Source organism: Aptenodytes patagonicus, chromosome 9 (genome assembly GCF_965638725.1).
Source record: "Aptenodytes patagonicus chromosome 9, bAptPat1.pri.cur, whole genome shotgun sequence".
Taxonomy (NCBI): domain Eukaryota; kingdom Metazoa; phylum Chordata; class Aves; order Sphenisciformes; family Spheniscidae; genus Aptenodytes; species Aptenodytes patagonicus.
In genome coordinates this window covers 21,757,476-21,769,686 of record NC_134957.1, presented here as the reverse complement: position 1 = coordinate 21,769,686, position 12,211 = coordinate 21,757,476, and the positions used below count along the sequence as shown (strand labels likewise).

The window sequence follows — 12,211 nt, the reverse complement described above, 5'->3', positions numbered from 1 at the left end:
TTTCTGTTTGCCCTAAAACCTCGCCTGGCTCTTCGGCCCCTTCATGAATTTAAATTTACGGCGGGGAGGGGGAGAGAAAAAGTGGTGTCAGAAGTGGGATTCGAACCCACGCCTCCATACGGAGACCAGAATACCCAGCCCGCCTCGGGAAGGCGCGGAACGCCTTGAGTCTGGCGCCTTAGACCACTCGGCCATCCTGACACTGCGAATGGATGCGCCGCCGGGAGGTTCTTACCGCTTTCACTACGGCCGCGCCCGCCTCCCGCCTTCCCCACCGTGTCGCGGAGAGGGTTCGGAGCCTGTACATTGGAGAGGAGCCCCTGCCTCTTTCTCCCGGCTGCGGAGCTTCCCCAGCTCTCGCTCAGCGGTAGCGAGGAGGAACCTTTCCGCCGCCACTGCGCGGCTACATTACCCACAGGGCTCCGCTCAGTAGCGCGGCGCATCGGCGACTTCCGGCGCGACCATTTTGTTTTTCACCGCTCGCCAAGGGTAGCGGCGTCCCGCCGGCGGTAGGGTTGTACTCCGCTTGTCAGCATGTTCCCTGTGGCTAGGACTGCTCTGAACCTCACCGGTAAGCAAGGAAGAGGCTCTCTGGAGTGTAGATGTGCTGGGGGTGTTTCGCGGGAGCAGGCGGTTTCGTCAGGGGGTCTCCCCCTGGTTTCTCGCCTTCCCTGTGAGGACTTGTCCCTGAACAGTCCCTCGGCTCGCTTCGCCCGCGGGGGAGGGTCGTGAGGGCAGCTGAGGGGCTGCGGGCGGCTGTCTCGTCGTCCTTCCTCTGCCGCCTTTTTTTTCTTTTTCTTTTTTCTGCCTCTTTTACCTCCTAGTTGCTTTTACTTGAGCTGACCTTGGCTTCCCTTCCTCGGTGCTTTTTCTCCTTGATAGTAACCAAAGGCACATCCAGGTTTTGTAACCTGAAGTGGCAAGGTGTAGGCAATGACCAGTCCTTAAACTCAAGGGTAAAGTTACCTCTTCGGTGACAGACTCCCTAGTGCTTAACCCGGTCCTCTCAAATCCGGTCCTGGTTCATGATGTGCCTAGCCCGAGGTGCGTGCACCTAAAATAAACGTGCTTAGCAGTGTTTCGGTAGATGTTCAAGCTTCTTTTTTCCGTTTAAAGAAAAACTTGTGCAGCCTCACAGAGCATGCTAGGGATGTAGTAGCATTATGGGTATTGCCATCATCTTCTCTAGTCGTGTTTGGGTAAATGTGAGCCATTGACCTAAAACTAAAAGATTATATTTTGTAATGTCTGTCTTTATGCACATATCACTGTCTCATCAAATGCTTTGTACACAACTACTAAGCAATCTCTGTGTTTTGAAGCTGGTGGTTTGATTCTTCGCTCTGTCTTCTCCTCAATAAATACCTTTTATAGCATACATTTATAATATACATCATACATGTGAAGATATCCTCCCGTATTTTGTTCTCTGTTATTTACCTCGTGCGAAGGCCCACAGTTATTTCCACTTCCTTCTTCATCTCCCTCCCCTCCCTTCAAAAATCTTGAAGGAATGAGAAAGGTGTTACTCATACCCACTATCTTCAACCCCTTAATTCGATGGTGAGCTTCACCCTGAAAATGCTTATATTAGGTACACATACTGGCAATATAGATATTTACATATAGAAATCTGAAACTTTTAAGTACTAACCAAAATATTTTATTAGAGAAATAGTAATACTTAAAAGTGTACTTGAACTTCCACACTGAGGACCCAGAGAAGATATATTAATGGAAAAGGTAACTTGGACGATTTTCTTACTGGAATTAGACTTCAGGAATAACTTTCTAGAGAGAAATTGGGAGAGCTGAAACAAAATGCAAGGCTTTCTGTATATCCTATGTTTTGGAATCATTCCAAAGCTCTAAGTCCAAAAGATTAATTTTTTTCAGCTTCTCTTAAAGTCTTTTAATGCTTACGCTTGCCTCTCTGTTGGTGGGAGGTGACAATTGTGGATGGTTTGAATGTGTATTTTAGTTGATTTCTGTACTTCTAATTCTCTTTAACATTTATTAGCTCGTGGCATTCAGCATACTGCAGTAAGACAAGCTCATCGCAAGTATGAGCCTAACTTCCATGATAAATATGGAAACCTGGTACTCCTTGGTGGAGCCGCAGTTTTTACTGCTGTCTGGGCATATGTAAGTCGTCCTTTTTTTCACCACTCTTGTGACTATAGCTGTAAACTTGCAAGCTATTAAGTTTCACAAGGGCTTTACTTGTTTGAATAGGAGCTTTTTATATAAGTGAATAGTACTGTGATAGAGATGAAAGTTGTGTTGGTTCATATTTTGAGTTGTTACACAAATTTCTGTGTCGGTCTATTGCTTGATTTTAAAATGTAGTAGAAACACAAGTGTTCTCTATTTTACTTGGGATTTCAAAGCTCTACAGGTAGAGGTCTTAGCAGAAGAATTTATAGACGAAAATAACACTATGGTGATGAGGTTTTACTTAACAAAGATGCTTTGTTCTAAAGCTAGATATTTTGAAATAGAAAACTGAAGTATTTAAATATTCACTATTAATATATTCCACTTGCTTTACTAGAAGATGAATGAGATGTCATGTTCTCATACAAGAAATCTAATCTGAAAACAATACAAATAGCCCTCTATCAGAAGGTTTCTTTGATTTCAGGGTTAATAATCTTGATTTTTATCCTCCTACAGGTGTTTACACAAGCTGGAATTGAGTGGGGCTTGTCACCTGTTGGCAGAATCACTCCGAAAGAATGGAGGGAGTAACAGCCTTGGCTTATAATGAACTGGTCTAAACTTTCACTGAAAAAATGATCATATAGTGGCATGTGTTCACTGATTACCACTTGAACAGTGGCATTCCTGGTCTAATAAACATACCTAGAAACCTGTCTGGCTCTTCTAGGTTTCCTCTATGCTCAGTGTCTGCCGAAGTATAAGAAATAGTGTAAAAACTCAATTAAATCTTATTTTAGGCAGTCCCAGTTATTCCTGTAAAGGTCAGTCGTGGATAATGGACAAATCCAAAACATCGTATAGTCGTCCATTTAACCAGATGCGTGTGCTTAAATGAACCTCACGTGCATTCCCTCTGCAGGGTTCACATCACTCTACCTCTGACTTCTGCTGCACATCTAATGACAAAGTTCATATTTTCTGTTGAGATCCCATTTTTTTCCACAGAAGTATTTTTATGTCTTCAATCACCCTGCAAATAAGCTGTTTCTGAGGCCTTTGAGAGTTGCAAAGAACTTAGTTTTCGAGTCAGAGACGCTCCACGGAAGTAGGCGGTATCCCAGCGCTGCTACTCACTGATGCTGAGAGAAACGGAACTTTTCTATTGAGTTCTTGTGTAATCAGAATTTGTTAGGAAACTCATTAGGGGTAGGTGCAGACTCTGTTAAACCTCTGAGTCAGTTTGAACCCCTGAAAAACCCAAATAGCCTGCCTTTTGATAGAGCAGAGATGTACGAAACGGCTGCCTTTACCTTCCTCAGAGATTTTAATTATTGGTTTCTTCCCGGCTGCTACTTTTCCCGGGGCTGAGGCGAAAGCGCCCGTTTGAGTCCAGCAGGTAGGACTCGGGGGGGCGCCCACCCCCTCGAGCGGAGGGACCCCCTCGAACGGAGGGACCCCCTCGAACGCCGTTTAGCTTTGCGGCGCTCTGAGCGGCGGGGGCTGAAGCCGTGGCTCGAGTTCGGCAGCCTCACGCGGCGGAGCCCAGCCGCAGTACTGCGCAGGGCGCCCTTGCTGGACCCACCGCCCAGCTTCCTGTAAAATAACGTGTTTCGGCAGCCGGTGCCCGTTGGGGTGCGGCGCCGCGGAGGCGGTAACCGTCGCAGTCGGGGCTGCCTCGGCCGCGGAGGAGCGGGGCGGGTTCCCGGGCGGGCGGCGCTGCCGCTTCCCTCCGCCGTCCGCCCCGCTCACGTCACGGGGGCGGGGACAGGCGGCCTCTGGTCACGTGACGGCGCGCTCCCGGCGGGGCGGGGCATGGGGCAAAGTGCCAGGCGCGACCCCGGGCTGGGGAGAGGCAGTCTGCGCCGCCCGGAGCCTCCGGTGAGTCCGGCCCTGCTCCGCCGCGGCGTGGCCTGTTTTTCGCCCCACCACCACCACCACCGGGGGGGCGGGGGCTTCCCTGTTCCCCCTTCCCCCTCGATGGCGGGGCAGACGGAGCCAGTACGCAGTTTCTTCGGGGCTGCCCCGGCTGCCGCTGCCCAGGCGCCGGCGGAGCCATTGTCACGGCGGCCCGGGCTGGCGGGAGGCGGGGGCGGCCCGCCCGTGGCTGCAGGGAGGGGATTTGCCCGGCGCTTCCCGCGGGAGGCGTGAAGGCGGCTGCGGCGAGACTCGGCGCCGGGTTTCGCTACGTGTCCCCTCAGCGGGGGGGGGGGGGGAGGTCCTGCCGCGCCCCTGCCTGAGGCGCAGCGCGGGAGCGGGCCGTCCCTCGGCGACCCGCGGCCGGGAGAGGGTCCAAGCCCGAAAATAGCAGCTTCGGTTCGGCCGCGGCACTCCGGCACCTCCGGGCGGTCCGCCGCGGAGGTCTGTCGCTTCGGAGGGGCGAGGAAGCGTGGTGAGGTTCCCCCCCGGCTCTAAGACAAACGGCGCCGTGTGGCTCATCCCGGGGGAGTTCGCGTGGGCTGCGGGGGGTGCGAGCAGCGGGTGAGCACGGGGGTGACTCGGCGTTTCGGAAACAGATCTAACGAGGGCTGTGGATCCGAAACGCGGCTCTGAATCCAAAACGGTGTTTCCTGCTCAGCTGCTTCTTCGCTCTGTGCGAGCTGCTCCCGCCTGCGGTTTTTTCCCAGTGCTAGGCAGACGCTGAGGGTGGGGAGTCACATCAACGCTCCTGGGGGTTCTTTGGCGTGCAGCCGATGGCAGCGAGTTGAGTAGTGTCGAACGGGGAACTGAAGGGAAGCGTAATGGGCTGTTCCTGTAAGTGGATGCCCGCAGTTGAGATGTCCTTGCTTCTTGGTGTACAGTAAGTGTGCGCTCACTGATAAGATTTGAAAAAGTACCTCTTCTGCTGTTGGCAATCTTCAGAGAAAGACTTGGAATGAATTTGAGTGCAAAAGGCACTCAGCCTCTTCTCCAAAGTCTTTTTTTTTTTTTCAAATCTGAGCTGCTTAACTTGTACCTCCAAAACATCTTACTTAGCGTTTTGCCTTGTGATGGCAGCACTCTGTGCACAAGTACATTTTTCCAATGTTTTCGTTAAAAACATAGTGTAAATATTCTGGAAAAGGGCAAATAGTTGTTTACGATGCTTTGGGGTAAAATCTCACAGAAATGAGCAAGAGCAAACCCAGCTTAACTGTTGCCTCTCTGTATCCACGTTCTGGAAATTGCACATAATTATTGTTAGTGTGAAGTTCCTTAAAATCTTTTATGCAGTCACCAGAGATGGCATTTCTGTACTTAAATACTTGTTGAATTGTATCTGTGAATGTAAATAGACCAAGAAATATTTTTTTCTTTGGTAATGTGGAAGTTAGTTGTGTGTATTACGATGCACTGTGTGAGCACAAACACAATTTGATTAGAAATTAATGATTATAGTGTATTTTGTTGCAGAGAAAAGACCTGAAGCTTTTTTCCTTCCCAGGTGGTGAACTGGGAAAGTAAAAGCTAGCATTACATGTCATTTAGTGGTTTATTCTACTTATTTTCACTTGTACAATTCATTCCACGTTGTTCTGCCGTGTATTTTGAGACTAAGCTCAAGAATGAGGAGTCCCAGTTGGCCGTAGTATGCTCACATAACAAGGGTTTATACATGATATTCTGTTCCTAATATTTGCTATGATTCTTCCAGGGGAACATTCATGTTCTCCAAAAATCTGACTTTGAAGAGGTGGTGGAAGGACACAAACAAGTAAAAGGATTTTGCTAAGAATTTGTCTCAAGTATTATAAAACTCTTGTTAGAATTGAAGTATAATGTTTTCAGTGTGTACTTTTTTTTTTTCATGCAGCTTGTATAGAAATAAAGTCCCTTAGAGCAATTTCCGTAGTCTGCTGACCAAGCAAGACTTGTTAAAGTCTTGAGCAACATGAATTACAACCTATTTAGAGTATCACGTAGCTGTCTGTGACAGGTATTTATTATAGATGTGCAGTTTCTCCCTCAATGATTAAACCTCATATATCTAGTCATACTTTCAAGTATATCTGTTTGCCAATGAACGTAATAAAACCTCGTTCTTTCGTATTGGACCAGATCTCCCGTAACCCATTCTCCAGCACTTCTGTAAGCCCAAGGATGAGATGATACAGTTTTTTCCTTTCATGCTGTCCTTTGCTCTTTTTCATAGGTCTTTGCAGACTTTTAGGGACAGGTACCTTTTTTCCATATAGTGTAATTAGTAGTTTATCTTTCTGCTGCCCTAAATAAAGCGAGCTATAAAGTAGGACTCTGCCGTGTAGAAAACTAAAGTAGTCCAAAGGCTGTAGCTAAATCTGACAGATTCTATTTCTGGTGTTTGTGTGAGTTTTGCCTAGCTTTGACCTCTTTTAGTTTCAGCAGCTATAAATTCAAGATAATTGTATATGAAAAACTTTGGTGAAAACTGAAGTTGTACAGTTAGCCAGTGTGCTTCTCAGTTATGTATCCGTACTGATCCTAGAACAGGCACAAAGCATGTTTGTGGTACACAGTGCTTTGTTACACTGTGGTGCCTGGGTTAGCTTGGATACTAGAAGCACTAAAGTGTTTTTTGTGGGGTAAAGTGAGAGTCTGGGTTTTTACCAGTGTTGTAACTTCCTTTTCGCATTGCTTGTATTTTCTTTTTTTCTTTTTTCTTTTTTCTTTTTTTTAAGTGTGAGGTTGTGAATGGCTTAACTTTGACTTCATCAAACCTTGTCTTGCTTCAGATATTTTACTTACAAAGACTGCTGTTAGCGTATTAAAAAAAAAATGGTTTAGAGAGAAGAATCTGAGTTTCTCAGTCACCTTGTGTTTGATTGCTGTTTATTTTTCCTTTCCATAGGAAGAAATTGCTGTTGGAAGTATAAATTATTTCTCTTTCTGTTGCTTCATTCACTGAATAGAAACACTAGTTGACTTTCTGCAAGAAAATGAAATGTTTGGATTTTAACTTGCACACAGGCAATCCAAGTGTTAAGCCTAAAATTGTACCTGAAAAAAAAAATACAAGGACTTATGTCTGTTCCCAAATACTGTTTTGCTTATAATTACCCTTTGTATGCCTCCTGTTCTGTCACTGAGCGTTGCTCCTCCACGTGTAGCCTACCATGTTTGGTTCTGCGCTATTGCAGAGCCAGATTATTTCTAGGGCTCTGCTGCTTCATTGATGGCGTTAATATACAAGCAAGGAAGTACTATTGCTTTGTGTGCTGCAAAACACAGGTGAAAGTAATGAAAGAGAATAGAAAATGGGAGTTTCTAAAGGTATTAAGCAGTAAATAGTACAGTAGAGAGTACAAAAAGCTTTTACAAAGTTTATTCAAAGCCAAGGCGCTTCGTAATATGAAGCCGCATTAGATGATACTCCAAAACAGCAGTAGTTAAATTGAAGCTTTTTGGTTTCTCGTATTCTAAATACATAGCTGTTGGATTAAATTGGGGGGGGGGGGGGGCTGCCATTTGTTTGCATCATCAAATCCTAAAATTCTTTACTAATTGATGATGGTGGTGTTTTATAGATGGAGCAATGCATTGGTTAAGAATAAAACCATTATTCTTCTCTAAACCAATGTGTGATCCATAACTTAGTTAGCATCTCACTTAAAAGAATATGTCCATAATAACTTTGAATTACAAGTTATTTATTAGCAGTCATTTGCCTTGCAGTCCGTGGTAATAACTGAGATCTTCAGTGTCAGCTTATAAAATATATGTTGTCACCTAGAAAGCTTTTTGGATATTACAGAAGTTTTAGATTTGTGATTGTTTCAGCTGCATCCTGCCAGAACGGTAGCTGTCCCTTGTACAGTGAGGTTCTCTTTTGAGCTAATGCATATATATATACACACACACACACGTATATATGCATTATTTTTAATATATATATAAGGTTTTTTTAAATGGGGGGAGAAAACAAACAGAGATATATAGTGATGGATGGCAAGAGTGAGGAAACAGGGTGTTCCGAGTTCAAGCCATTGCTGTAGTATACACGGACTGCTACACAGCCTCATGCAGATCTTTTGACTTCTGCATCCATTTTCATGTGAACTTGGTAAAATATTAACACATATAAGGAGAACTAGGATTAAATTGTCAATATTTGTACACCTCTTGTGTGCATCTAGTCATAATTTATTGGTGTAACAAATATTTTTCAGGCTGCTTAGTCATGAATTTTTCTTAATTTAATGTTGTCAGAAGGAGGAAATTAGGACAAAAAAATTTCTTTTACATTTCAGCCAGAGTATTTCTACCAGGAAGCACTCATAAGGGAGGCAGTGTTAGAAATGAAATAGAATATAACAAGGTAGAATACTGTCTCAGATGTAAGCATGTACTAGCTTTTAAATTTAGCTTGTCATCCTGGGCATTTTGTAAGGGGAGGAAAAAGGATGTGTGTACACTAACAGTCACTATGTATTACCTCTATACTTCCTTCCAAGAACAAGATCTCTTTAAAGCATTAGGGGCACTGGAAATCCAGACAATTCAGTCTTCAGAAATCTCAGTAAGGCTGTACAGAAACCTGAGATTGTGAATGTGCTGTTTCTCAATTCAGTGTCAATAATACAATGTAACTGATGTGAAGAGACAGCATTGCTTACAAATGGCTCATTTTCTACCTTTAGATTTGGACACATCTCATTTTTTTAGAGAACAGCCTGTTTTTAAAAATGGTATGAAAACTGTTAGCAACTTGCAAGAAAGCAAATAAAATTCCTTGTTTGTCATCTTCCCCACCAACAGAGAGCTGTTAATGATGCATACATCGTATAGATCCAGTAGTACTTCTTAATTAAAAGTCTGAGAACAAAAAGAAGAGACAGTTTGATGCAATAGATAAATTCTGTGGTGGAAGTTCTGGATTCAGTCCTAGTACTTTGGGGCCTTGAGGGGTAAAAAAATAAAAAATCTTTTTCTCTTATGCCTTTATGCTTTTTGCATGTTTCAATTACAATCTCTTCTAGGAAAGGATTTTCTCTGCTGTGTTTATACAATGCCTAATGCCATGGGGCCCTGATCAGTTAGTCCTGGGAGAGCAGTCTTTAAAAAAACTCGCCAATCCAACAAAAAAAAACTTCTTGGGGCAGTGGAATGATTGAAGCTTGATTGCTTCTGATTTATTTTTTAAATCCAAACACAAATAGCAGATAATGTGTTTTATTTTAGAGGAAAGATTATGTCTGTATGAAGCATACACCTGAAACATAAACAGGACATTCTATTGACATAATAGGATTCTAACATGCTTTATAAGTGGTCCTGAATTACTGCAATCAGAGTATTTTCTTCCACTTCTTTAAATATCATCCATCATACTTGAAGTCACTTTAAAAACTTTATTTAGTTAATTAGGCCACTAAGGCAGAATAGCTCTAATAATTCCTGTTTCTCTTTCCACAGGCTACCTTTTAAGTAGGAGAACGTGAGGCCATGCAAAAAATGGTGGAAGTGATTATATGTGAAATGAACGGTGGAAGGGCAGGGAAACACACCGAGAAAATGGAGGAAATACTTTGTCCATAACAAACTATAATAATAGTAGATGTTAAAAAAAGTATAATGTTATTTTTACATATATAAGCAGTTAATTTTTTTATGCATTGGTGGGCATTCGGTAGCAGTGCTGATGGCTACTGTGATTAGTAGTACTAGTTCACCATACTACATGCATGGCTGCTGTTAGTTTGACACATGACTTATAGAAAAGACTGTAACGCTGTATCCTAGCTTCTTGTAATAATAGATATTATTGTACTGTAGCTTGAGTCTCTTAAACCAAAGAACAGCCAAGATAGCCAGGAGCTCAGCAGACTTTCTCAGACTGGCGTAGAGCTTCACCCCAACTCTCATCCAAGGCGACATCTTACCAACCTTTGATTGTTTTAGATAGCAGGTCACAGCCAAAGTATTTCCTTACTTTATATTTTTTTTCAAAATACAGTATTAGTGCAGTTGTCAGGGCAGTTCAAGTTGATCATGTACCTGAAACGCTTTTAAATTCACTTCTATCCAAACCTTACTAGAGAACAGGTTGACTCTGTCTCAGATAGACTATTGTGTCTCACTGTAGTTAGTTGTATGTGTTTGGTTGTGCTCACAAAACACACTGTGAGTCAAGTACTTTTTGAAACTTTATTTGTACTTCAGCCTTGTGGGAATATTCATTGCTCCCTGACTGTGGAGTTACAATTATGTCTTTGTTTGCTCTGTATGGACTGAGGATTCCTTATGGAAGAGCTGAGGTAATCAGTAAGGATCATATTTCAATACGATGACATGAAAGTATGTATTTTCTTGGCTAGCTTTATAGTGTTTTTAAAAATATCTTGTACCTCTGAGTGTGCAGATGAGCCTGAGAGGCTCATCTCATCATCATCATCTCATCATCAGGAAAAGGACCTGGGGGTGTTGGTTGACAGCCGGCTGAACATGAGCCGGCAGTGTGCCCAGGCGGCCAAGAAGGCCAATGGCATCCTGGCCTGTATCAGAAATAGTGTGGCCAGCAGGAGCAGGGAAGTGATCGTGCCCCTGTACTCGGCACTGGTGAGGCCGCACCTCGAATACTGTGTTCAGTTTTGGGCCCCTCACTCCAAGAAGGACACTGAGGTGCTGGAGCGTGTCCAAAGAAGGGCAACGAGGCTGGTGAAGGGTCTGGAGAACAAGTCTGATGAGGAGCGGCTGGGGGAACTGGGGTTGTTTAGCCTGGAGAAAAGGAGGCTGAGGGGAGACCTCATCGCTCTCTACAACTCCCTGAAAGGAGGTTGTAGCGAGGTGGGGGTCGGTCTCTTCTCCCAAGTAACAAGCGATAGGACGAGAGGAAACGGCCTCAAGTTGCGCCAGGGGAGGTTTAGATTCGACGTGAGGAGAAATTTCTTTACTGAAAGAGTGGTTAAACCTTGGAACAGGCTGCCCAGGGAAGTGGTGGAGTCCCCATCCCTGGAGGTATTTAAAAGACGTGTAGATGAGGCACTTAGGGACATGGTTTAGTGGGCATGGTGGCGTTGGGTTGATGGTTGGACTTGATGATCTTAGAGGTCTTTTCCAACCTTAATGAGTCTATGATTCTATGAGAGAGGACCTACCATATGAAGTTTGCTTAAAATACACTCTTCTGCTGATTCATAATTCTCGTCTGTGTCAGGTGATGGTTCTATATTTCTGTAATGTGTGAATATTTACATACAAATATTTTTGTGTGTGTTTCTAATAACTCAGATCTTGTAAGAGTAGGCGAGAAGTAAGATCTGTAATAACTCTTCAGAGTTATTAGAGTTGTCTTATTTCTGTTCTTAGCAGGGATGAGTTACTGTTACTGTTTTCTACTGACTATAGCATAATATGATGCCTTCTTTAGCAATAGTAACTTGCTGTCACTGTTTTATCTTCTGAGGCAGCAGCACCCCGTTAGTACAGCCAGTGCAAGCGTTAATGCTATTTTCTTGGCCAGCCTTAGCAATAATCAAAGCTCTCGTTGCCTGAGGCCCCACTTTGTGGGAGCTCTTTCCTCTGTCTCCTGGCACTGAGACCACATCATGCTGCAGTGTGTCCTGCGTGCGCCCACACCTGCATCCAGACACAGGACGAGAGCAGGACACAGCCACCGACAGTCTCGAGTTCTGCTCGCAGCCCTTATGCTTCCGAACTTCACCCGTGACTGGGATGGAAGGATGAACCCTTAGTGCTTTACGATACATTCAGAGTAAATACTTGATGCCTTGCAGGAAAGTCAGATGTCACAGGTTGTTCAAGGTTCATATCAGATTTAAATACCTGTAGGAGTGCTGCTCAGGCTCTCCGCATGTGTCAGTGAAAAAGGTTCCTACATTGTTGCATACAGGTGTTCAAAGTCCTTATGGCTGCGAGGTTTCCTTTATGCCTTGCCGAACATTCCTGTCCATTAGCCATGCTTATCATTAATGTGTGCTAATTCTTTGTTTTTCTAGTCATTTACTGTGTAGTTCTTGAACAAAACTCTTATTGCCTATCAGAATACGAAGGTTAATGCCACAGTTCAGATGAATTAGCTGGTGGTTTGAGGATTTTAGGAGATGCATTAGGAAAATAAATCTTTAAAATCAAC

General features: G+C 44.0%; 2 protein-coding genes and 1 non-coding gene across 7 annotated transcripts in view; 2 read left to right on the top strand and 1 right to left on the bottom strand.

The window, feature by feature from the left end:
- Nucleotides 1–85: 85 nt before the first annotated feature.
- TRNAL-CAA (transfer RNA leucine (anticodon CAA)) lies at nt 86–201 on the bottom strand. Its single transcript has 2 exons — nt 164–201; nt 86–131 (listed from the first exon to the last, which is right to left on the bottom strand). It is a non-coding gene; the product is annotated as a tRNA-Leu (tRNA).
- Nucleotides 202–426: 225 nt separating this feature from the next.
- On the top strand, nt 427–2,876 carry COX7B (cytochrome c oxidase subunit 7B). The gene is made up of 3 exons (XM_076347417.1): nt 427–571; nt 2,021–2,145; nt 2,677–2,876. The coding sequence occupies exons 1-3, from the start codon at nt 535–537 to the stop codon at nt 2,749–2,751; spliced, it is 237 nt and encodes a 78-aa protein (XP_076203532.1). The 5' UTR covers nt 427–534; the 3' UTR covers nt 2,752–2,876.
- Nucleotides 2,877–3,990: 1,114 nt separating this feature from the next.
- The window catches only part of ATP7A (ATPase copper transporting alpha), a 32,108-nt gene continuing 23,887 nt past the window's right edge, over nt 3,991–12,211 (top strand). For 3 of the 5 annotated variants that reach the window (XM_076347415.1, XM_076347412.1, XM_076347413.1), the window contains exon 1: nt 3,991–4,041. The gene's annotated coding sequence lies outside the window, so the exon portion shown is untranslated. Of the gene's footprint in view, nt 4,042–4,489; nt 4,553–12,211 lie in introns of those variants that run through there. The other 2 variants (XM_076347416.1, XM_076347414.1) reach the window with 2 other exon arrangements.